The following is a 25626-nucleotide window of genomic DNA, read 5'->3' as shown; positions in this document are numbered from 1 at the left end:
AGGAGTTTTCTGGTTCCTTATTTACTAAGTATTTCTTGTGCGCATGATGGTTAATACAGAAAATAGGTTAATGCTTTATTAGTTGTCCTTACAGTTAAACGAAATGGTAAAACATATATTGTTCTTTTCGAACAAACCCCTGATTTAGTCTCTAACACAATGGACATAATTAGGGCTCAAAAGATGGAGTTTTGATTGGGACCATCTGCAGACATACAATGGTGACTCTCACTCAATGCAGGATGGTTCACACACTGAGGGAAGGACAGCTGTTGGAAACCGTACTTGAGCCAGTGCGGTGTCCTCTAAGCTTTTTTTTTTTTGTCTTTTATTAATAAAATACTTCATCTGAAGGATAAAATTTTTTGGTGATGGTGTGATACAAAACACACGAGTCTAAAACGGTAAGAAAAGTCAGTTCTAAAGAAACACCATTCATGTCTTCCCCACTCTGAGTTGGTTTCCACCAGGAGATGTGCATGTGTATGTGGTATTTGTATATGGAGTCTGGATGAGGGTGTCTGATAAGTCCACACGCTCCAGGTCACACTGGGCAGACAGGAAAAGGGTTAACAGTCAAATATTCACTTTCTGAAAACGGAATACATTGTTACTTGGTCAGTGTAATTGAAATACAAACTCCGAGCCTCGTGTAATAGTATTTTAGAAAACAGTAGTTGTACTGATTATAAACCTGCATAGAAAGAAAGACTATTGAGATACAGTCAGAAAAGCCATCTCATAAGGCACACAAGAAAATAGACAGTAAATGCGAATGTGGTAACTCCTATTCCAATGTATAGCAGAAGTTCATGAACGTGCATGAAGAGTAAGGGAAGAATCACTTAACACTTTCAAAGCTATAAATGGTTTACAAAGTGGTAAGGATTATCTTGGAAATTCAGTGTCGGGAGACTGTCTTGTCTCAATCAGGTGTGACCTTACAAAGAAACGTCCTGGTATGCAGTTCAGTAAAGTAAGTACGTTTGAAAGAGAAACTAATCCTTTCTGAACAAGAGCCCAAGGGCCATCCTGCTGAGAGGAGACAGCATGTCACCTTCCCTTTTTTTGGCCTCTCAAAATTTACTACCCGAACTGTTACTAAAACCGAATTCCATTTTGTAGCTGTGAACACCACAGGTTTCCCCTGTAACTAATACCTATGTGTCAGTCAGGAAGTCTGGCTGATGATTTGTCACAAATAGCATATGAGGAAAATGTCAGAAGCAAGGCAATTTAGGGGGAAAAGCAAAACCTAAGTAAAAAATTGTAGGTAGCTGCTCAACATTAAGTTTAAAATACAAAATAGCAGCAGTTTTTAAACCCTTATTTTGAGTTTCTCAGGAAAGGGAGTATTTAAAAATCTACGATGAAAGATATACAGGACTTTGAATTTTGTTTGTGGCACAAGCCCAGGAAACGGATGAACCTGCCCTTCAGCCCCGCTGTCTCTGTAAGAGGGAGGCCGCGCTCAGAGGTGGAGCAGGGTGCAGACCGGGTTTCAGGAGGATGGCACGCCATGCCAGCCAGCGGTGTGCCCGTGAGAGAATTTCTCCCCACACCGAAGTGCCATTTTGATGCACAGAGAGCTCAGAATGGTAGTATTTTGTAACCAGCTGCATCATTCTATTTTAGAGGGGCCAGGAAGAAAGATCCCTTTCCCCACAAGTATTTTTCCCTAATCATTTACCACTTATAAAACCTTTGTGCTCGTCTACTATTTTGCCATGTTCTCTAATATTAAATTAAGTCAGCTTTTTCTACTATATTTTTTTCCTCACAAAAGGCAAGTTTTAAATAATGCCTTAAATCTGTTACAACACATTTTATATTTATGCAAGATGAACTTAACACCAGTTTTTTTTGCCACTTTGCTATTTATGTACACATATAAAATATATTATGGTATTCAATCCATACAGCACAAAGATTACAACGTAACATCACACATTCACCACGAGTGAGAGGAGAAACCCCTTTATATAATCTTCTGAAAAGACTGGGCTAATAATTAAAATCCAAAGTACAGTATATTTAACAAAATAGTAAATATTAAACAGTGAATACTCTACTTAGTAAGGATCTCACCTTTTCCCCCCAAATTGGCGGCAATTCACAAAAATATACTTTTTAATCTGGTGACCATATAATACATAGGTACTTACATCAAAGGTGATAATATATTTAAGATGCTATATACACAAAAGAGTTTAGCTCAACTTTTAATTTACATATAGAATAATAAGTGTTCATGGCTTTTTTTTCCCAAGGTTCTGCTTGCAAGATATTTTTGTTTTTTTCCCCTCTTAAAATAAATCTAAAAAGTTAAAACAAGATAAAGCTATTCTCTTAAAAAAAAAAGTTACAACATACAGCTTTGGCTTATATAAATAATTCATAGCAGAATGTGTTCAAAAGTAGTGAATATAATTTTATATATAGTCATCAATTCATAAGGGTGTTTTCTTTCATATAAAATATACATGAGCTAAAATCAGTTTCTTTAAGATATGAATGTAAAAAGAAACTTCTGACATAGTCCAATTATAGCTTAATATATTAATTTATTTTGTTAATGCTCTATATTTCTAAGCTAGTATTTTCGGAATATCTCATGCGTGTTTTCTACTCTCTCTCTTTTTTATTAGCTAAAGATCACTTGTTTGACCCAATACATTTTTTGCACGTGCAAAACAGTTATGTGTGGGGCTTTTTTGTTTTGTTTTAAAATATCAACAGCCCTTCCCATGCACCCCTCTGCAACAGAGACCCATGCCAGGCTGGGTAATATAAATGACATTTTATGTACAGTATTGCTTTCTTGGTTCCTGCTTTTCTACTGCTCTGTTCTACAAAGCATTTTTCTTAAGTAACTACAGTCACTGCACAGTTAAATAAAACAAGTAGGGGCCCTCTAGGTTTCTGCAAGCTAGTGTGGGAGAATTATATATGGGTACACGTTTCTCTGCAAAAACTGGTTATCTTATGAAACAAGTAGTCCAAGGAAGTGCCAGACTAGAATCTGCCTACAGGGCGCTTTGTTTGCCACGGGACATACATCTGTAGATCTACGAGGCAGGTAAGTGCCCGATTCTGTATGTAACACACACCCACACACACACACACACACACACACACACTTCCACCCACACATATAAATATAGTTAACTCATGTCCTTATTTACCTATGTAGATATGTAGGGCAGTTCGCTGCGGGATCACGAAGTAGGAATACCAGCCCAGGAGCCTTAGGTCACCCATGAGTCCATCCTCATTCGCTTGACGGAAGGGCTTTCTCTGTCCTCCGTGGTGGGGGGTCGGCCAAGCACGATTGGAGAATGGAAGTCGCCCCGTGGATCCTCCCGGTCACTCCCATCATAGGAGCTGCTCGAGCTGCTCAGACTGTCCACAGGGGTGCACCCCATTTCCTGCCAGGGCTGGGGGGTTGGGGGGGTCTGTGGTGGCGGCCGCTGCAGCGGTGGCTGCTGCTGGAAGCCTGATGGGGTCATTCGATCCCGGGGAGGTGAAATTGGTTCTGACTTAATGTTGGTGTTTTGGTTGGTATTAATGGATAAATTCGAACCCTGAGATAACTGCCCTCTAGCACTGAAGGAAAGACAAGATGTTAGAGGGTTGGTGAGTGCATCTGTGTGACCGGAGTGATACTGCAGCCTCCACCCAACAGAGCCTGTCCAAATGCCCAGACTGGTTTTAATGACCTCTCCATGGGAGGAAAACAAAATCGGGTGGCTAGTTCTCCTGCCCAAGCCCTTGGTCCTTCTGCAGATGAAGGAGCCGAAACTGTGTGTCCGCTGCTGTGCGTGGACCAGAATGGGAGAGGAAGCCTTTGGCTTCCCCTCTGCTCCAGCCCTGGGAGAGGCACCGCTCACTGCTCGCACAGTACCTGCAAGGCCGTCACCTGACCCCGTCTTCCAGGGGAGGGCACCGCCTCAGACAGGCCACTCAGCGTAGCGGAGCGTGCGTACAGGCTTCTCCCCCCGAGCTGAGCGACCCTTTCAGCTCATGGGGTGTTCATTTAGGATAAACAGACCCCCAAGGGCCAACGGGTGAAGAAATGCAAGGAAAACCACCTTGGCTTTCTCCACGGACAGGACGGGAGGAACAGTAGGGGGTGGGCGTCTTGTGTGTGGAGCCAGCTAGCTACTGGGTTTCATGTGGATGATCCCAGCCCACTGCCCACACCGTCCCTCACCGAGAAGAGTTCAACGCAGAGAACATTCATTCTGGGCAGAGTGAGGGGACAGGCGTGAGAAAAGCTTACGGTGGGGCCCAGGGGTATCCAAAAGTCCTAGTAGCAGGGAGAATGTGGGGGCCACCTGTGCCTCAGTACCCCTTGGTCACCATCTCCAGAGAAGAGAAGCCTTGCCTCCCAAATCTCTTCAGGGAACGCCTAGTTTGAGCAGGACCCAAGCTATTATCCAGAAGCACGTAAAGAAAATATTTTCTCCAAACACTTGTACCACATAAAGAAGTCGTCCTAGGACCGTCACGTGACAGTCAACAGCACCAAAGACTGTAACTGATAGAAAAATAAAGTGCAAGTGCCGGGAGGAGAGATTCGGAGACAATTTCCCGTTACTCACACCAGAAAGCAGAGGGTGGCTTGTCCTAAATGGTGCTGCTGCCAGGCCGACATCTGTCCCAGAGACAGCATGCCCGGGGAGTTGAAGCCCTGCAGGGCCGACAGGTCTGGGCTAGTCAGTGAGTAATCTAGAACAAAGAGAGAAGTATCACTCATGTGAGAGAGAGAAGGCCCAAGCACAAGCTGGTTACCCCAGCTGAGAGAAGCCAGGTACCTCCTAACTAAAACACACACGTCTAAACCGACAACAGTTTTTCTTTCGGCAGCTCCTAGCTGCATTTGCTTGTCTGGGATGATCTCGATAAAGTCAGCGTCAACTCTGTGCTACGTGTTTACAGTCTCCTGTCTCACAAAAGGTTGAGATCCTTTCTCCAGACTTGTAAATAGAAATAATGGCAGGGCCATTGCTAAGGGACGTGCGCACGCAGCGGTCGCCTGACACGTGCGCACCGCTACCTCCTGGGAAAAGCAGCGACAGACCGGATAGAGCCTAGAGCAGCAGCTCTTCTCTTCCCGAGAAGAGGGGAGCAGGAAGGACACAGCAGCCCTCCTCATGTGGGGCCAGCTCGGTGGCCAAGTGAAGGACGCCGGCACACAGCGGGTGAGCCCCGGTCGCTCGCGGCCGGGGCTGTCTGAGATCGCTGACTGCGCGCAACACAGCTTCAAGTTCATGAAAAACTTACGTGTGACAAGAGTGTAACAGAGAATGTGGCTCATTTCCTCAGAAAGGCTCAGTCATAATTACTCTGGCCAAGACCCAGGACAATAGGTATCGTTCACACGTCGAGCTATTTCAGTTCTTCATTAACACTTGTTTTTTCCATTTACTTTCAAAGAGAGGTGGCAAAAACCCTTCTACTTTTAACTGTTTTTTCCCATCTCAAGGGAGGTATTTAAGGAAGCCCATCTTCCTAGTGCATTAACATTCATAAAAAAAGGGACTCAGAGGAAAGAACGTAGCTGCTGCTTGGGATCCTGCCGGCCTCCACACTCTGCTCCTGCCACGCTCTCCGACCGCCTCAGCCACTCCCCGCCGAGGTGCGCAGGGGTCCCGCATGCACACCGGTGCCCCCTGCAGCCCCCAGCTCTCGACCTCTAGGTCCACCCAGCTACCTCCTTGGTATCTTCATTTGGATGTCTCTCCAAACCCCTCAAATCTGACACCCAACTGGAATCGTCTCCTCCAAACCTGCTCCTTATCTTAATAAATGGCACCGATATTCACCTCGGTCGTGCCAGAGACCTGTGGGTGTTCTTGATACTTCTCTCCGACTTCCAGCGCCAACCACCAAGGCCCGTCAGTTCTCTGTGTTGTCTCTCAAACCTGCCTGTTTCACCAGCTTTCCAGCCACCGCTCTCCTCTAAGCCATCAGGATCCACTACCTGGGCCACCATGCGAGCCTCCGGACAGTCTCCTAGCATGCAGCCTTGCCCCAGGAACACTAGCCAAAGTGATCTTAAAGTAACAAATGGGCTCACGATACCTCTCTGCCTACGACTTTCTGGCTTCCCTGTGCTCTCAACATCCAAAATCTTCAACATGGCCTAGAAATTGTGACGTACCTCTACAGTTTCCACCCTTCACACCCTGCGCCATCCCGATCCCGCCGTGCTCCCTTCTCCCCAGAACAATCTCCCTGCCCCGCCCCGCTGAGTCAAGGGTGCCCCTCTAGCGAGGCTTCTCGTAGCTCTTAACACGACTGTGGTACCTGATTCTCACAGCGGTCTGTCCCAAGTTCCGCTGTGAACCGTACACTCCCGTGTGCCCAGCCCCACAGCTGCCCCCCAGCGAGTGTTCAGCAGGCGTGTGCTGAATGGACACACGAGCAGGGCTGCGGAGGGATCTTATGAGGGGCATGACAAGACGAAGCACCGGGGCTTTTCCACATAAAAACTTGCACTTTTGGAAATGTTGATCCCACCTTCATCCCTTTCCTGATCATTTGGCACGAGTCTGACTCTGCACAGAAAGGCAGCTGCCAAACTACAGAAAGATGAAGGTGGAGGTGTTTAAAAAGGGCAACGAGACAGAGTAAAAATAATGTTTTTTAAGATTAAGCTGCACCCATGCTCTGAAAATGAGCACAGAGACTGAGTCACAGTTAAAAGAAGGAATGAGACTGAGGCCAAGTGATTGATGGCTTTGAGAGAATCAGACTCTGTTTTTATGTTTTGGTAATTCCTTCTGGATTTTTAAAAAACAACTTCATGCTAATCCAACAACATTTCTTAAGCACGCAGAGTGGCACAGGGACATATCCTGGAAAACCCGTCATGAAAGCTCAAGAAACTGCTCTCGCTCTGAACAGAACTTGAACTAGTGCCACCTTCCCCGCTGGAGTGCCTCTGAACCTTTCAGGTCATGCTTTCCCCCCTCTTTCCTCACGTTCTCAGGTCTCAGAGCACAAACTACTAACCTCAGCCGCTTTGACCTCAGCTCCGGCCTGTATCCCGAGCTGGCACGAACCTGGGACAAAAGCTCTGCCCCTGGCATATGGGCGCGCCTACAGCTGGCGATCACCGCCAGGACACAGAATTTCTATGAACGTGTTATCTCTCGCTTCACTCTAAATTTGCACTTAATAGGTTTGGGCATTTTTTTCATATTGATTGTTAGAAAAGGTAGTGGACATTCTCCTAAGAGGCTTTCTTTTTTCAAGAAAACCTTTAAAAATTCTGTTTTAAATGAACTACACAGCAAGTGACAAGCAAATGTATCAATGGCCACAGGGAGCGTCAGACAGCAGTGTGAAAGCACCGTGCTAAAGCATTTACTCTGAAGGCTAAAATTAGATGGTTTTTATTACAGTCTGCTTATAAGAATCCTGAAAGGATGAATACCCTGCACCGCAGTCTGAAAGCTGACAAGGTATCGCTTAACTATTTCCTTCTTTCCTTCTCCCTTTGAAGCATCAGGTGTTTGGCTCAGTGGGTAAGAAGGCGAAACGACACCCGCCAATCTTCTGCCTCTCCCCAGAATGGCTGATCTGGAAGAAACCTGCCACGTGCCGGGCCTCTGTGGACAGCCTGCGTGGCCCACGGCACCTCTCCGGTCACTCAGCAGTGCTGACTTTGCCTTACAGACCCCCGCAATAGGTGTTTTAAGATGAAACGTCTAAGTAAACATAAATGAGTGAGAAGCTCCTCTCAGAAGGGAGGAATGACTGACTGGCTCTGAGGAGAAACAAGAAATGTCTTTGTTTTGCTCCTGAGGCACAAGGGACAGAAACTAAAAAAGGTAGGTACACAGAGGAATACACCAGCTGCCCGGTGCAGCCACGCACGTGTCCCCTTCCAGAGTCCTGAGTCCAGGCGGAGGCCGTGCTCCCCCCAGCAGGTCAACACCTGCCAGCCTGGAGGACTGCAGCGAGACGCACCAGAGAAAATGCCAAGCGGCGCTCTCGTCCTGTCTGGTCACAGATTCTGGGAACAGCTCTCTGTTTCTTTGTCAGGGTAAGTAAAAGCGGACACTGGGAAATCATTCCACAATGTATTTTTTAGTACGTTTTTCAAAGCTAACCTTTGTCTTTTAATATGCCCAAATGTGACTCTAAAGAACTGGAGATAATTGATTTCAATCAATATACTTGTAAAAAAAAGAAAATCACAAAAGCACATGGTGATCACCAAACAAAGAAGTACGAGCCACAGAAGGCAAGAGAGCAGGCTTAACCAGTGTTGTAGGCGGTTGGCATGGCTGAGTACATGAGTCCCTGCAGAGGCAAGCTCAGGGTGGTCACAGACACGACTGGGGTAGTTAGAGGCTGAGTGGTATGAGAACTGCTTATCCTTTGGGTATTCTGTGAGAGAGTAGAAAAAAGGGTCATTATTTGAGTATTTATATTCAGCCTTAGTATTTAAAAAATAACATTCAATTTAAAAGTGACATTTTTCACAGTTTTATGATGTGAACGTCAAAACCTTAGAAATACTAATGTGAACTAAATATTTAATTTCAAGGGACATAGTTTTACATTAATTATTCATTTTCCCTTGTCTTTCATAGTGTTTATCGGTGGCAAGGATATATCCTTAAAACAGAAACCTGCACTCTGGGTGAGAATGTTTTGATGTGTTACCATAAATGAGGACTTGCTGGCACTAAAATACCGCCAGGCTGCCCCAAATCAAACATCTAGGTTTTCGAGCTGAGGAGAGCCAAAAGTCTTTTGTATCCTGAGAGTGTAAGTAAGTTTAGGGATCGAAACCACTTGCACCGGCAGCATTCCCATGTTAGCGTGCTGTGAGGTCCTGGCTTCCTATAGTACAGTTTGCTTCCAGTTTTCTTGCCCTGTGCTCCTACAGTTGCTACACCCACACCCCCCCACCCCGTGCCCCCCACACCCCCCGGTGCCCCACGCCCATACAAGCTCAGCCTCCCCTACTGTCACCCCCCCACCCCGTGACCTATTTCTTGGCAGCAGGTTCCAATACACATCCCTGCTCAGGCTCCCGACATTTCTGAAAGGAGAGGCTTTGCGTGGAGAGCTTGTAACTAGCGCACTTCTCATGAGACGGCGAATGGTGCAACACTAAATGCTCGCTGACCGACTCCATTTACACCGTATCCTATCTGTACCGGGAGTCAAAAAACCCAACTACTGAATAATCAAGTCAGCCTGACATGGCCACTCTACGTTTCAGGGGTGACAGCACTTTCTCACGACAGGGGCTTCCGAGAATGCTCCAAAAGCAGGATCAGATAAAGAGAACAGACTCCATGATCCATGGGTTCAGCACCCAAGAAGGCCAAAGCACAACTAGCCCAGGGCTTTTGATATAGAGACATCACCTACATTTTTCTCCCCAATTCCCGACTCCCTAAGCTTGGGGAGGGGGGAATCATTTCACTTTTCTGAACCTCTCTGTTTGCACAGTAGGGAAGACAGTGATCTTTGTGCTGCCGGCCTTGGGCACTACTGGGAAGCTCTAATGAGCCAAGAGTTGGGAAGTGCTCTGGTGACTGGAGTACCACCCAGATGTAAGACAGTATCCTTAAATGACTCTCCTGAGAAACCCTCTGGCCCACATTTCTATGTCACTTCAGATCCACAGGTAAGACCCCTGGAGCTACCACAAAGCGAGGTTGTTTAGAACAGCAAGGCTTCTCAAGGCATCTCAGCAGCCCGGCTCTCACCATGAGAGTCTTTCTTCACCTTGTGGTTTTCAAAGATTTAGAAATTTATCTTTGAGATTCTGTAACTGGGGAGTGAACTTTAAGTGGGTGGAAGTCAGTGTATGGTAAGTGGGAACACATGTTCATCTCAGCATCAAGTTAATAATTTTAATGAGTTTTTGAGGTAGAGATATACTTTGGACTTAATCTGGAAACTCAGAGTCAGACAGTAGGCGAAAGAACACAGCATGACCCAGTTTGGCCTAACTCTATCCATGCCAGGGCTTCAACTCCATGGCAATCTCCGGGCATGACCTCAAGAAGAGGTGGTGTGTATGTGTGTGTGTGTGTGTAACAGTGAATGCCAATATATCGGCAGGATGCATCAAAGCTTCGAATCTCCAAGGCATTGATTTTTCTGAGTAAGAGACTTGTGGGACCACTAGAGGGCAACATACTGCTACAGAATTGAAAGGAAACACTTGTGACAACTAACTTCTTAAGGGTAAACAGTCGAAGACAAATCATTTCATCTTTAATTATAAACTTCCATTTTCTAATTATTACCATATTACTAAATAAAGTATTTCCCCAGAAGAAAGTCTAAATCTGCACATGATATAATCCAACACCACAGTTGATGGCACACTAGTATATTTTAGTTTACTGAATACAAAACCACATCTCAAACTGTGAGTGATCACGAAGTTAAAGAATGATCTCTTAGTTTAAGGACAGAACACAGACAACCTTATCTAACAAGACACAAACTGTGCAAAACACACCAGCATGCGTATATATGTAATAATAAAATATAAATAAAACCAATAGATGCCTTCCCCCCATGCTCTGATGCAATCTGAACCCTTGTCCATGCTACAAACTAAACATTTTCAAGTTTTTCTCCCTTAAGGTCACTAATTCGCAACTGACAGAATTTATATGATTTCTGTGAATTTTGGGTTTTAGTTCCCAAAGAAGAGATAAAAGTTATTTTTAGTCAAATTTATTTTCTAGAAGAGAAGCCAATAGAAATCATTTATTTTAGAAAAAAGAAATCATTTATTTTAGAAAAACTTTTAACAACAGAGTATGTCCTGATAGAAAAAGGTAAATTTGTATATATTAAATTACAGACATTCCTTTTAGCAAACAGGGAACCCCCCTTATGGTTCAGATCATCTCATGCAGTATGAAATAATTCCAAGTCTGAAAAAAGTGACCTCACCAAAAATGATGTAATCTTTTTGAAAGAAAGAGAAATAACACAAGACCATGTGTTACAATCTGAGGAACTTTGAGGGTGAAGTCATTTTCTAAAAATATGTTAATAATTTGGGGAACTATATAAGGTATTTTATATCCTTCTTTAAAAAAAATCTTTAGCAAGTGTCTTGTGATCATTGACAGCTATTGTTTTTAAAGGCTCTGTTCCAATGTTCCCTCCAACAAACAAAATGGGTCAAGATATACAACTATAGGGGAGGAGTCAAGATGGCGGAGAAGTAGCAAGCTGAGACTGCTTCAGCTAGCCGGAGATCAGCTAGATAGCTTATCTAAAGATTGCAAACACCTGAAAATCCATCGGCAGATCGAAGAGAAGAAGAACAGCAATTCTGGAAACAGAAAAACAACCACTTTCTGAAAGGTAGGACCGGCGGAGAAGTGAATCCAAAGCGAGGGGAAGATAGACCCCGGGGGGAGGGGCCGGCTCCCGGCAAGCGGCGGAGCAACCGCGCACAAAATCAGGACTTTTAAAAGTCTGTTCCGCTGAGGGACATCGCTCCAGAGGCTAAACCGGGGCGAAGCCCACGCGGGGTCAGCGTGGCCTCAGGTCCCGCAGGGTCACAGAAGGATCGGGGGTGTCTGAGTGTCGCAGAGCTTGTGGGTATTGGAACGGGAAAGCCGGCTGCAGAGACAGAGCCGACAGTAAGCTCGCAGCTCGGGGTTACCTTGAACCGGTCGCAGGCTCAGTGATCTCAGAGCACGGCCGGAGGTCAGGCAGACGGGAGTGACTGGGTGCTGTTCTCTGAGGGCGCACTGAGGAGTGGGGCCCTGGGCTCTTGGCTCCTCCTGGCTGGAGACCAGGAGGCCGCCATTTGTATTCCCGTCCTCCAGAACAATACGGAAAGCACTCAGGGAACAAAAGCTCCTGAAAGCAAACCTGAGCGGATTACTCACCCCGGCCCCGGGTAAGGGCGGTGTAATTCCCCCTGGGGCAAAGACACTTGAGAATCACTACAACAGGCCCCTCCCCCAAAAGATCAACAAGAAATCCAACCGAGACCAAGTTCACCTACCAAGGAGTGCGGTTTCAATACCAAGGAGAGCAGGAGAATTCCAGAGGAGGAGAAAGCGAAGCACGGAACTCATGGCTTTTTTCCTGTGATTTTTTTTAGTCTTGCAGTTAATTTAATTTTTTCTTTTTCTTTTTTTTCTTCTTTTTTTTTTTTTTCTTCCCGCGTTCGGGTAAAAAATTTTTTTTTTAACTGTTACCTTTTTCTTTTTAAACGATTTTTTACTAGTTTATCTAATATATATATTTTTTCTTTTTTACATTTTTCTCAGGTGTTTTCTTTTTTAAAAAAATTTTTTTCTTTTCTTTTTTCTTTTCTTTTCTTTCTTTCTTTTTGAACCTCTTTTTATCCCCTTTCTCCCCACTCACGATTTTGGATCTCTTCTAATTTGGTTAAAGCATATTTTCCTGGGGTTGTTGCCACCCTTTTAGTATTTTACTTGCCCCTTCATTTACTCTTATCTGGCCAAAATGACAAGACGTAAAAATTCAACACAAAAAAAAGAACAAGAGGCAGTACCGAAGACTAGGGACCTAATCAATACAGACATCGGTAATATGTCAGATCTAGAGTTCAGAATGACAATTCTCAAGGTTCTAGATGGGCTCGAAAAAGGCATGGAAGATATTAGAGAAACCCTCTCAAAAGATATAAAAGCCCTTTCTGGAGAAATAAAAGAACTAAAATCTAACCAAGTTGAAATCAAAAAAGCTATTAATGAGGTGCAATCAAATGGAGGCTCTCACTGCTAGGATAAATGAGGCAGAAGAAATAATTACTGATATAGAAGACCAAATGACAGAGAATAAAGAAGCTGAGCAAATGAGGGACAAACAACTACTGGACCACCAAGGGAGAATTCGAGAGATAAGTGACACCATAAGACGAAACAACATTAGAATAATTGGGATTCCAGAAGAAGAAGAAAGAGAGAGGGGAGCAGAAGGTATACTGGAGAGAATTATTGGGGAGAATTTCCCCAATATGGCAAAGGGAACGAGCATCAAAATCAGGAGGTTCAGAGAACGCCCCTCAAAATCAATAAGAATAGGCCCACACCCCGTCACCTAATAGTAAAATTTACAAGTTTCAGAGACAAAGAGAAAATCCTGAAAGCAGCCCGGGAAAAGAAGTCTGTAACATACAATGGTAAAAATATTAGATTGGCAGCTGACTTATCCACAGAGACGTGGCAGGCCAGAAAGAGCTGGCATGATATTTTTAGAGCACTAAACGAGAAAAACATGCAGCCCAGAATACTATATCCAGCTAGGCTATCATTGAAAATAGAAGGAGAGATTAAAAGCTTCCAGGACAAACAACAACTGAAAGAATTTGCAAATACCAAACCAGCTCTACAGGAAATATTGAAAGGGGTCCTCTAAGCAAAGAGAGAGCCTACAAGTGGTAGATCAGAAAGGAACAGAGACCATATACAGTAACAGTCACCTTACAGGCAATACAATGGCACTAAATTCATATCTCTCAATAGTTACCCTGAATGTGAATGGGCTAAATGCCCCTGTCAAAAGACACAGGGTATCAGAATGGATAAAAAAACAAAACCCATCTATATGTTGCCTCCAAGAAACTCATTTTAAGCCCGAAGACACCTCCAGATTTAAAGTGAGGGGGTGGAAAAGAATTTACCATGCTAATGGACATCAGAAGAAAGCAGGAGTGGCAATCCTTATATCAGATCAATTAGATTTTAAGCCAAAGACTATAATAAGAGATGAGGAAGGACACTATATAATACTCAAAGGGTCTGTCCAACAAGAAGATTTAACAATTTTAAATATCTATGCCCCCAACGTGGGAGCAGCCAACTATATAAACCAATTAATAACAAAATCAAAGAAACACATCAACAACAATACAATAATAGTAGGGGATTTTAACACTCCCCTCACTGAAATGGACAGATCATCCAAGCAAAAGATCAGCAAGGAAATAAAGGCCTTAAACGACACACTGGACCAGATGGACATCACAGATATATTCAGAACATTTCATCCCAGAGCAACAGAATACACATTCTTCTCTAGTGCACATGTAACATTCTCCAGAATAGATCACATCCTCGGTCCTAAATCTGGACTCAACCGGTATCAAAAGATTGGGATCATTCCCTGCATATTTTCAGACCACAATGCTCTAAAGCTAGAATTCAACCACAAAAGGAAGTTTGGAAAGAACCCAAATACATGGAGACTAAACAGTAACCTACTAAAGAATAAATGGGTCAACCAGGAAATTAAAGAAAAATTGAAAAAAATCATGGAAACAAATGATAATGAAAATACAACGGTTCAAAATCTGTGGGACACAACAAAGGCAGTCCTGAGAGGAAAATATATAGTGGTACAAGCCTTTCTCAAGAAACAAGAAAGGTCTCAGGTACACAACCTAACCCTACACCTAAAAGAGCTGGAGAAAGAACAAGAAAGAAACCCTAAGCCCAGCAGGAGAAGAGAAATCATAAAGATCAGAGCAGAAATCAATGAAATAGAAACCAAAAAAACAATAGAACAAATCAACGAAACTAGGAGCTGGTTCTTTGAAAGAATTAATAAAATTGATAAACCCCTGCCCAACTTATCAAAAAGAAAAGAGAAAGGACCCAAATAAATAAAATCATGAATGAAAGAGGAGAGATCACAACTAACACCAAAGAAATACAAACTATTATAAGAACATACCATGAGCAACTCTACGCCAACAAATTTGACAATCTTGAAGAAATGGATGCATTCCTAGAAACATATAAACTACCACAACTGAATCAGGAAGAAATAGAAAGCCTGAACAGACCCATAACCAGTAAGGAGATTGAAACAGTCATTAAATATCTCCAAACAAACAAAAGCCCAGGGCCAGATGGCTTCCCGGGGGAATTCTAACAAACATTTAAAGAAGAACTAATTCCTATTCTCCTGAAACTGTTCCAAAAAATAGAAATGGAAGGAAAACTTCCAAACTCATTTTATGAGGCCAGCATCACCTTGATCCCAAAACCAGACAAGGATCCCACCAAAAAAGAGAGCTATAGACCGATATCCTTGATGAACACAGATGACAAAATACTCAACAAAATACTAGCCAATAGGATTCAACAGTACATTAAAAAGATTATTCAGCACGACCAAGTGGGATTTATTCCAGGGCTACAAGGTTGGTTCAACATCCGCAAATCAGTCAATGTGATACAACATATCAATAAAAGAAAGAACAAGAACCATATGATACTTTCAATAGATGCTGAAAAAGCATTTGACAAAGTACAGCATCCCTTCCTGATCAAAACTCTTCAAAGTGTAGGGATAGATGGCACATACCTCAATATCATCAAAGCCATCTATGAAAAACCCACTGCAAATATCATTCTCAATGGAGAAAAACTGAAAGCTTTTCCACTAAGGTCAGGAACACGGCAGGGATGTCCATTATCACCACTGCTATTCAACATAGTACTAGAGGTCCTAGCCTCAGCAATCAGACAACAAAAGGAAATTAAAGGCATCCAAATCGGCAAAGAAGAAGTCAAATTATCACTCTTCGCACATGATATGATACTATATGTGAAAAACCCAAAAGACTCCACTCCAAAACTGCTAGAACTTATACAGGAATTCAGTAAAGTGTCAGGATATAAATTCAATGCACAGAAATCAGTTGCATTTCTCTACACCAACAGCAAGACAGAAGAAAGAGATATTAAGGAGTCAATCCCATTTACAATTGCATCCAAAACCATAAGATACCTAGGAATAAACCTAACCAAAGAGACACAGAATCTATACTCAGAAAACTATAAAGTACTCATGAAAGAAATTGAGGAAGACACAAAGAAATGGAAAAATGTTCCATGCTCCTATATTGGAAGAATAAATATTGTGAAAATGTCTATGCTACCTAAAGCAATCTACACATTTAATGCAATTCCTATCAAAGTACCATCCATCTTTTTCAAAGAAATGGAACAAATAATGCTAAAATTTATATGGAACCAGAAAAGACCTCGAATAGCCAAAGGGATATTGAAAAAGAAAGCCAACGTTGGTGGCATCACAATTCCGGACTTCAAGCTCTATTACAAAGCTGTCATCATCAAGACAGCATGGTACTGGCACAAAAACAGACACATAGATCAATGGAACAGAATAGAGAGCCCAGAAATAGACCCTCAACTCTATGGTCAACTAATCTTCGACAAAGCAGGAAAGAATGTCCAATGGAAAAAAGACAGCCTCTACAATAAATGGTGCTGGGAAAATTGGACAGCCACATGCAGAAAAATGAAATTGGACCATTTCCTTACACCACACACAAAAATAGACTCAAAATGGATGAAGGACCTCAATGTGCGAAAGAAATCCATCAAAATCCTTGAGGAGAACACGGGCAGCAACCTCTTCAACCTCTGCCACAGCAACATCTTCCTAGGAACAACGCAAAAGGCAAGGGAAGCAAGGGAATAAATGAACTATTGGGATTTCATCAAGATCAAAAGCGTTTGCACAGCAAAGGAAACAGTTAACAAAATCAAGACAACTGACAGAATGGGAGAAGATATTTGCAAACGACATATCAGATAAAGGACTAGTGTCCAGAATCTATAAAGAACTTAGCAAACTCAACACCCAAAGAACAAATAATCCAATCAAGAAATGGGCAGAGGACATGAACAGACATTTCTGCAAAGAAGACATCCAGATGGCCAACAGACACATGAAAAAGTGCTCCATATCACTCGGCATCAGGGAAATACAAATCAAAACCACAATGAGATATCACCTCACACCAGTCAGAATGGCTAAAATCAACAAGTCAGGAAATGACAGATGCTGGCGAGGATGTGGAGAAAGGGGAACCCTCCTACACTGTTGGTGGGAATGCAAGCTGGTGCAACCACTCTGGAAAACAGCATGGAGGTTCCTCAGAATGTTGAAAATAGAACTGCCCTATGACCCACCAATTGCACTATTGGGTATTTACCCTAAAGATACAAATGTAGTGATCCAAAGGGGCACATGCACCCGAATGTTTATAGCAGCAATGTCCACAATAGCCAAACTATGGAAAAAACCTAGATGTCCATCAACAGATGAATGGATCAAGAAGATGTGGTATATATACACAATGGAATACTATGCAGCCATCAAAAGAAATGAAATCTTACCATTTGCAACAACATGGATGGAACTAGAGCGTATCATGCTTAGCGAAATAAGTCAAGCAGCGAAAGACAACTATCATATGATCTCCCTGATATGAGGAAGTGGTGATGCAACATGGAGGCTTAAGTGGGTAGGAGAAGAATCAATGAAACAAGATGGGATTGGGAGGGAGACAAACCATAAGTGAGTCTTAATCTCACAAAATAAACTGAGGGATGCTGGGGGGAGGGGGTTTGGGGGAAGGTGGTGGGATTATGGACATTGGGGAGGGTGTGTGCTTTGGTGAGTGCTGTGAAGTGTGTAAACCTGGTGATTCACAGACCTGTACCCCTCGGGATAAAAATATATGTTTATAAAAAATTAAAAATTAAAAAAAAAAAGAAATAATTCTTTACTTTTAAATATTTTTTCCTCTAAACTTCTCTGGGAATCCTAACTGTTTATTCTTTTCATTCATAAAGAGTATATCTGGTATAATAATGAGTTTAAACTACTTTTTCCAAACTACTAAACCAAAATGGCATCATTGTTGAAAATGAGCTAAAACATATTATCTGGCTCTTCCTCACAAAAATAACATTTTAAAAATACCCATGGCAGATCATTTATTTTAGGGACAATTTATAGTAAAAACACTTTAAACCCATGTATGCTCTAAGTATTTCACATAAATACATGCTTCCAGTTGGTATCTTAGTTGACATAAAAAGTCTACTCAGATCTAATTCTGTTAAAAAGCAGTTATATATATATATATATATATATATATATATATATATATATATGCCATTTAGAATGCAAGACACACAAATGGAGTAAGTAGAGTTACATGCAGTCTAGGTAAAATTGGCATGTACGAGTATGAGTTAATGAAGAATCACGACATACAATCTTGATGCATTATGAGATGCTGAGGTGTACCCTAAGAAGCGGGATTTATCTCTGTTTATACGTAATAATGTAAACAGACTTTTAAATAACTCACTAAAGGGGTGCCTGGGTGGCTCAGTCGGTTAAATGTCTGCCTGTGGGTCAGGTTGTGATGCGGTTCTGAGACTGAGCCCCACGTCCAGCTCCCCAGTCAGCAGGTCAGCAAGGAGATTCCTTGTTTCTCTCCTTCTGTCTCCTCTCTCTCCCCCAGGCCCCCATTCATGCACACGCTCTCTCTCTCTCAAATAAATAAAATCTTTAAGTTTCTCACTAGGCACTTACAATATTTTAATACTTACTTGAATTTTAAGTTTTAATAGAAATACGTGTTCCCTAATCATGATTATTAACACTATTAACACTAAACACATTAGTTACCTAAGATGGGCGGACGAAGGGCATGGGAATGGAATAGAGGTATAAAAGGGATTAATACACAGCAGACTGAGATGCTTTGTATGAAGTAATGACGATGTGCCATGATCCCAGGAGTAGGATTATGTAGTCCTCTAAACATAAAGGTCACGACAGGGAGAGGAGGCTTATAAAAAAAGAAAAATGAATGAAAACAACAACAACAACAACAAAAGAAAATGTATTTTGATGATGACAAAGTCTGAGTTTCAAATTACCAAAGGGAGCACAGAAAAACCAAGCAGCAGAGACAGAGTTTAGATTTACAGTTGCATGGCAGATAAGAAAAAATATTGATAAAAGCTTTTAGGAAGTGTAAAAAGTTCAAGAAAAAAAATGGGAATTGAAACACTTGTTTGACAGGAGTTAGAACCGTGTTTACAATATGCCAGAAGGATGAAGAAAAAAAAAAGAAGGAAAGTCAAGGGGAAAACACATTAGAAATCTTCAAAGAGTTAAACTCCATGGGGGAGGGGGGAACTAATTTCAGAAATAAACCAAGAGGTACTTACAATTAACATTAAATGAAATAGAAATTCTTGAGTCTAGCCTTAGCTAAGCTAGGAAATAGAAGGCAAAGTAAGATGGGCAGTACTGGGGGAGTACAAGCATATGGGAAGGTTTAACACAAAAAGAGTATGTATATGGGCATGCAAATAACTCAAATGAAGTTTAAATAAACTATAAATATTTGGAAATACACATATAAGTAAAGCAGCCTAATGTATAATTATTAATACTGTTATGAATTTTCCACAATTATGTTAAAAAAGATCCGACATTGGTCTTATATAATATTCCATCCAAAGCACAATTAATATGTGGCGGAATTAGGCATTTAACCTACCACTATGTTTTATAACTTGTCTCAGCAATATGTTTCTTTCTCATCACCTTAAATTAAGTTATTCAATTATCTCTGCAAATCTCTTGAGGCAGAAGCTACCTACATTTTAATAGAATAAATGGGCTGAATACATACAAGTGTAAATTTTTCTTAGAAGTGTCTGTGTTCAGAAGTCTCCAGGAACACACGATATCTAAATCAGGGAGGAAATTTTTTTTCCAGATACAATGATGATACAATGATGACAACTATGTTTATCACAGATTAAGAGACCAAGACCACTTAATGTGATGATAATCCAAAGGAATACAGTTATTCTTACAACTCTTTGACACATATGCCATGTTTCTGTAATGTTCAGTTCATACTGTATCTTCGCCGGCACTCGGAGGTTGGGCAGACATATTTAAACATGTGTTTAAACTTGCTAGTCATCTTTGGGATCCTAAAGAAAAAAAAAAAAAAACAAAACTAACCCAATTTGGCTACAACTGTGACAAAATGTGGATGTTCTACACGTAGCCACCAAAACAATGCTTTGAAGACAAACTTCTTAATAATCTTTGTAGCTCTAGAAGCAGGCCCACCATTTCTTTGTTATTGCAACCTCTCCAAAAACATTTCATGCTATTATAAAATGTATCATCTGCTAATGATCTAACTTTTGGCAAGAATAGATGATACAGAAATCTTCTCCTTAAGAAACTAGCTTGATGTAAAAACTGTATGAAGGCAATTGCATCTTTAGCAAAGAACAGTATCTGAAAGCACTTGAGGAAGCACTCAAGGCCAAGGTATAAAGAACAGAGCAGGGATGTTATTTAAAAATGTTAGGTATTAGTAAAAACACCCCTCAGAAGAAAATTAAGTCTACGAAGGGACATGTCTGCTCTAGTCATATACCCATTTTTCCCTTATCTGGTATAAGGCCTCATTTGAGGGACAATATTCCCTTTATCTCATATAGGGCAGATGCCTAGAAAGACAAACAGGAGTAATTCATGCACCCACTGGACTGCTTCCAGCTCCATTTGGCACTGTGAGGTCTGAAGTGCTCAACATCCCACCTAAAAATTTTGGAGAGAGAACAGAGAGGGCAGAGAATGAACATGAATTGGTTTTCCTTATCTGAACGAAGTAAACTGCACTCCTTTCCTAAAAAGCAAAAATAAAAACTAGCCCTAGACTGAATCTGGCATAACTGTGTCATATGATATAGTTAAATATACATATAAAAGCTCACCTATCAAGCTCTGGATACAAATGCTTTCCTGTATCAATATCAAAAAGTACAAATTCCTAAGAATGGGGTCAGTGCTAACAGTACTATTAAATTTGGGACTTAAAGAAGAGGAAACACTGTATTACAAAGAATAAAGTCATAAATGCTGATTTTTGCTGAATTCATGAACTCTAACTCCAGTCAGGTACATCTACTCTCTTATTTTTGACATGAGTGACTGACACTCGAACTTTAAGTCTTTGCTCATGATACCCTAATTAAATTTTCTGCCTGTCAAAGTATGGTTTCCCATGAAAAGGAAAGTTATAGATGGCAGATTCTGTATATGGGTACACTGTACCCAAGAGGATGCCACCGCGCTGCAGTAAATCCTCAAAAATATTCCTTAAAATGGAATCAATTATGTGGCAGTGACTCTCGCACATCATAGAAAATTAAAGGTAGCGAAATAAGAAACTGCTTATGTCAGCAATTCTTTTTCTTAAAGAACCAGCAGAAGAGAGACCACTACACACCTGTACTGCCGGTACTCGGCGGTCTCTGAGGGACTTCAGGGGATACATTTCTGTGCAGCGTGGCTTGAGGTGGAGACAGCATGCTTGAATCTGCTAATGTTGAGCTGGCGGCCAAAGATGGCGACACAAGTGAACTCCCTGGGTTAGTGTAGGACAAAGCATTAGGGCTGGTCACAGGGACTGTGACAGACATTGAGAAGTTTTGAGGTGGCAAACCAGGCTGTAAATAAAGAACAAGGAAGAGAAAACTGTTAGTTTCATTTTCATCTATATTAAATAAATAACTTACGAATTTTAATTTGGATAAGGTAACTCCACAGTTATTAAAAGTTGAGGACAGGGATAGTTTCTTACTAATCAACTGGTAGATTTAAGTTGCTTTCTTCAGAATTACATTTGAACCTGAGTATGTCTGACATAAACTTTTCAATTTCCGTTTTATTTATGAATACATATACACTACTATAAAGTGTGTGTATATATATATATATATATATGTATATATATAAATAAATATATATATACATATATATATATATGTATATTATAAATATATATATATATATTTCAAACAGTCCTAGAAATGAAAATTAGATGTCAGAACCTGATACTAACATAGTGTTGTCAGATTTAGACATTAAAAATATATTGTTACCAAGTAAGCATAAAATTTGCACTTTAATAATCCAAACCAGTTTAGTAACATTACATTTCTATTGAGAGATTACAAATTTAACAAAAGGAGAAAATATGTACACAAATTATAAATTTAATACACCAAATGTGGGACATTATAAATCAGCCCTGGTTTAACTGACTGACATTCTTAATGGACAAAACTTAAAAAAAAAAATCAAGTCATATATACAACACAATGCAATCTGAGTGTGATGAAATGCAAAGAAACCATCTAAACAATAAAATTAACCGCTGAAAACCTATCTTTAAATTGTATGAAGATTAAGTTATAATTATAAATGCTATCTTACTTCCCTCCTAAGTATTCCACACCCCCTTAAAAAAGTATTTGTCATTTCTTCTTGTATTTCCTTCGTAGACCATATACAATATTCTTGTTAACCATGAATATAACAGTTCTCTTTATAAAATCTCCATTATAAAGAAAGAAGAAAGCTTTTTTCTCCCCATATTTTAAAAGTGATTGCAAAGAGTGGTAACACTGCTAATTCAAAGTTGGAAGAATATAATTTATGTTCTCTATTCAATAGATTATTTCAGAAAGAAAATTATCATTCATTAACTGACATAAAACAATCGCTACATGACAAAAAAATTTTTTTTCAAAGGTAAAGCAATTTTATTTACACAATATTTTGCAGTTTAACATTTACTACAAAGTCACCAGCATCCATGTGAAGTCAGAAGGGATTTTATTTTATTTTATGTTTTTAAAGAATAATAACTGTATTAGCACAAAAATACTTCCTTAAATCTATTTTTCATGAGCTTCTTATAGTAAAGGACTCCTTTGAAGAGATAATCCATGATGTATACTTCAAGGCATAGTTTTTAAGAGAATTAGCTCTGACAATAAGATAAATATCAGAATCAGAACCAATTTGTTCCCTGAAGCCTACACTACAGATGCAGCTTTAGAAAATCAGATCCAAAATAGCTGTTTTAAGCAGCTCTTGCCAATGAGCTCCCCGTAAGAACTCTTTGAAGAACTATCAAAGAAGGATAACTCAAGAAACTACTGGTTTTCATGATGGTTAGATGTATGAGCATAGGAAAATTTTAAACCAAGTATTTGATTTGCAACCAGTTTAAAAATATTGCTTCTTTAAATTAGTATCAAGCCAAGCCTCTCTTCCTCAATACCTACAATAAAAGAAAAGAAAAGTTTGGAGGTATTTTGCCAAATAATTTTCAGACATTTACAAAGAACCAAAGAGTAAGTTACTACTATTACAGCAACTATACAAAATAATTAAAAATAATCCTGAAACATCAAATTTTGTAATAAATCTAATCACTTTATATTCTATAGTCTCAAGATCTATTAATGTACATGTAATATTTTTTAAGTCATGAGAGGGAAAGGGAAATCTTTTATGAACCCTTTATATTTACAATCATGGAAATTTAAGAGCTGGAAGGGACCTTAAAAATTACGTAAGCCAGCTCATTCACTTTACTGATGAGAAAACTGGCATCTGAGAGGGATTTATGCGCCCTGTCCAAAGGTATAGGAGACAGTAAGTAGAACTTAGATTAGGATGCCTTCTCTTCACTTCCTTGTTTAAGACACTGAACATGTATTATTATAAGACTCCAACAAATTTATTTTGAAGTTCTGTAAAACAAACAACAACAAAAAAACCCTAACGAAATTTCTTCCCCTTCTACTTATTGGTATCATCACCCACTGCGAAAATAAACAGGATGCGTAGCCAATATCTTCATGCACAAGATAAAAGCACAAACCATACTTTAGTACTCACTGCGATTTTATGATTCCGCATCATATTATCAAATTCTTCATTAATTTTTTTATATTTTTCTTCTGTATGTGGAGTTAGCACATAGGAAGTATCAGGGTCTGGGCTGTCGCACCCTCTGTGTTCCTTCTTGTTCAGAGCCTATATAATGAAGTTAACAAAAAGGATCAACAAATAAAAAGTAGAGGTAAAGTAAAAGTACTTTCAGGGCCTCGTTTGAAAATAAAATCACTATCTTCATTTAGTTTGCTGAATCTGTCCTCCGAGAGTGGACTGTGCTCAAAGTAATCGTCAGCATCAGGACTCTCACAACCATTCAGGCCTTTCTTTCTTAAAGTCTGAAATACAATTGGAAAATTCACACACAAATGATACTAACTTGCCATGAGTTTTGTAAAATTTATTAAGGGAGCACAGACTGAATGAATTATTACAAGAGCCACTGAAATGGTTTTTAAATGATCACAAATGTACTCTAATCCTCCAAATAAGGTAAACCTTAGGTATAAGCAAAATTAATGCTCCCAGTGCACATTAAGAAAAAAAGGAATGTTAATTTATTTGGATTCTTTCTTCCCAAACTTCCTAGAGAATACTAAATTACTCACGGCTCTGACATTTACAATCTGAATCTGATTACAGCCTGATCAACACATCTGATAGGGCCAATGAGTGTGCAAACTGACACAGAAATGTATCAAAATGATGCTCTGAGAAGCTATCATAGTGCCTTTACAAAATGAACATTTCAGCAACTTCATCTACTGAAACTGCTTTCCACCTGAGTTTATCCTAGCCACCAGAAAGAATTAGCATCCTATCTCAGTAACCTCATTCCTAATTTGTTCTTAAATACTATTATTTTCCTACAAAACTTAAAGGCAAAAAACTCAAATACTTATTTACATATGACAGCTATGACTCTTTTCTATGTAGAGTATAAATATTATTAGTGACTTTATTAGTGACACTGAACATCTATTGGTGTAAGATTGCAACAAATTTATTTTGAAGTTCTATAAAACAAAACAAAAAAACACCCCACTAATGAAATTTTCCCCCTTCTACTTACTTTTAAAGTTTGTAATAATATGTTAAACAGCATGTATCTTTCACCCCCTTGGCTACCTCTTCCTACAGAGCTCCTTCAGGGGTTGACCTAATCCACTGAACTGACTTTCTGGAAAACTTTGTGTTATGAAAGTATCTCCTAGACAATATGTTCACTTTTCCTTCTTATTTTGAGGTAAAAATATAATGAACTATTTGTTTTCTGATTTTTAATTTTTTTCACTAAAATCACCATGAAATGACTTGTTCAATATTTAAAAGAGTAGCTTTACAACCAAGGGCTTGACAATCTGTGGAATACTAATTTATTTCCAGAATGTCTAAATTTTTAAAAACCCCAATGGGTGTTTTTTTAAAGTAGAATTACAGAGTTCAACATTTTAAATAGCTTTGAGGCTGGCTGATTTTCTAATCAACCACTGTGAAGTTTTGGGAAGTTAAAATTTTCCAAGTAAACTAATGAAGTTTATTTAATTGGGAAACAAAGTTTGATCAATAAATTAGTACTATTTTTGTTAATTTATTCTTTAATGATTATTTAAATTAGATTTAAGATGTACTTAATTAATTCATAGTAATCTTGATATCCTTTAAAATATAATTTACAATTATGAATGCTTATTTTATAAGCACTGAAAGAATGTAAACACACAACAGGTTAAGATAGGAAATTTTTTTCTTAGTTTCCCTGAAGTCACATTATTTTAAAATCCTTTAGTCAATTTGATTTTTTTCATGCTTACAGAATCATAAAAAATCCTAAGTGCTGATACGTTAACTTCTCCAATTACTTAGCATGCACTAGGAATCCCACATATAGTCTCTGAAACCCCCACCATAACACAATCACTAAACATAAGCATAGAGCAAACACTACCTGTACTTCCCTAACACTGGCCCCATGGCTCTACGTTCTATGGATATAACTAATCACATGAACTTTTATGT

General features: G+C 40.0%; 1 protein-coding gene and 1 pseudogene across 3 annotated transcripts in view; one reads left to right on the top strand and one right to left on the bottom strand.

The window, feature by feature from the left end:
• Positions 1-25626, top strand: part of LOC309867659 (myocyte-specific enhancer factor 2A-like) — a 682021-nt pseudogene that overhangs the window by 441498 nt on the left and 214897 nt on the right. The window lies entirely within an intron of this gene.
• Positions 3249-25626, bottom strand: part of LOC309867658 (myocyte-specific enhancer factor 2A-like) — a gene marked incomplete at its 3' end in the record, with an annotated part of 93291 nt that continues 70913 nt past the window's right edge. Inside the window, exons 3-7 of one of the 2 annotated variants that reach the window (XM_082736711.1) lie at positions 23814-23945; positions 21146-21365; positions 20395-20454; positions 4605-4731; positions 3249-3606 (exon numbers count right to left, since the gene is read on the bottom strand). In XM_082736711.1, the coding sequence (XP_082592837.1) occupies positions 3249-3606; positions 4605-4731; positions 20395-20454; positions 21146-21365; positions 23814-23945 (897 nt within the window). Of the gene's footprint in view, positions 3607-4604; positions 4732-8276; positions 8404-20394; positions 20455-21145; positions 21366-23813; positions 23946-25626 lie in introns of both variants that reach the window. The other variant, XM_082736712.1, reaches the window with a different exon arrangement.

The sequence above is a fragment of the Mustela nivalis genome (genome assembly GCF_964662115.1).
Source record: "Mustela nivalis genome assembly, chromosome: 6".
NCBI lineage: Eukaryota > Metazoa > Chordata > Mammalia > Carnivora > Mustelidae > Mustela > Mustela nivalis.
Note: the sequence above shows the minus strand (reverse complement) of the source record. Positions and strands in the feature narration are given on the sequence as shown.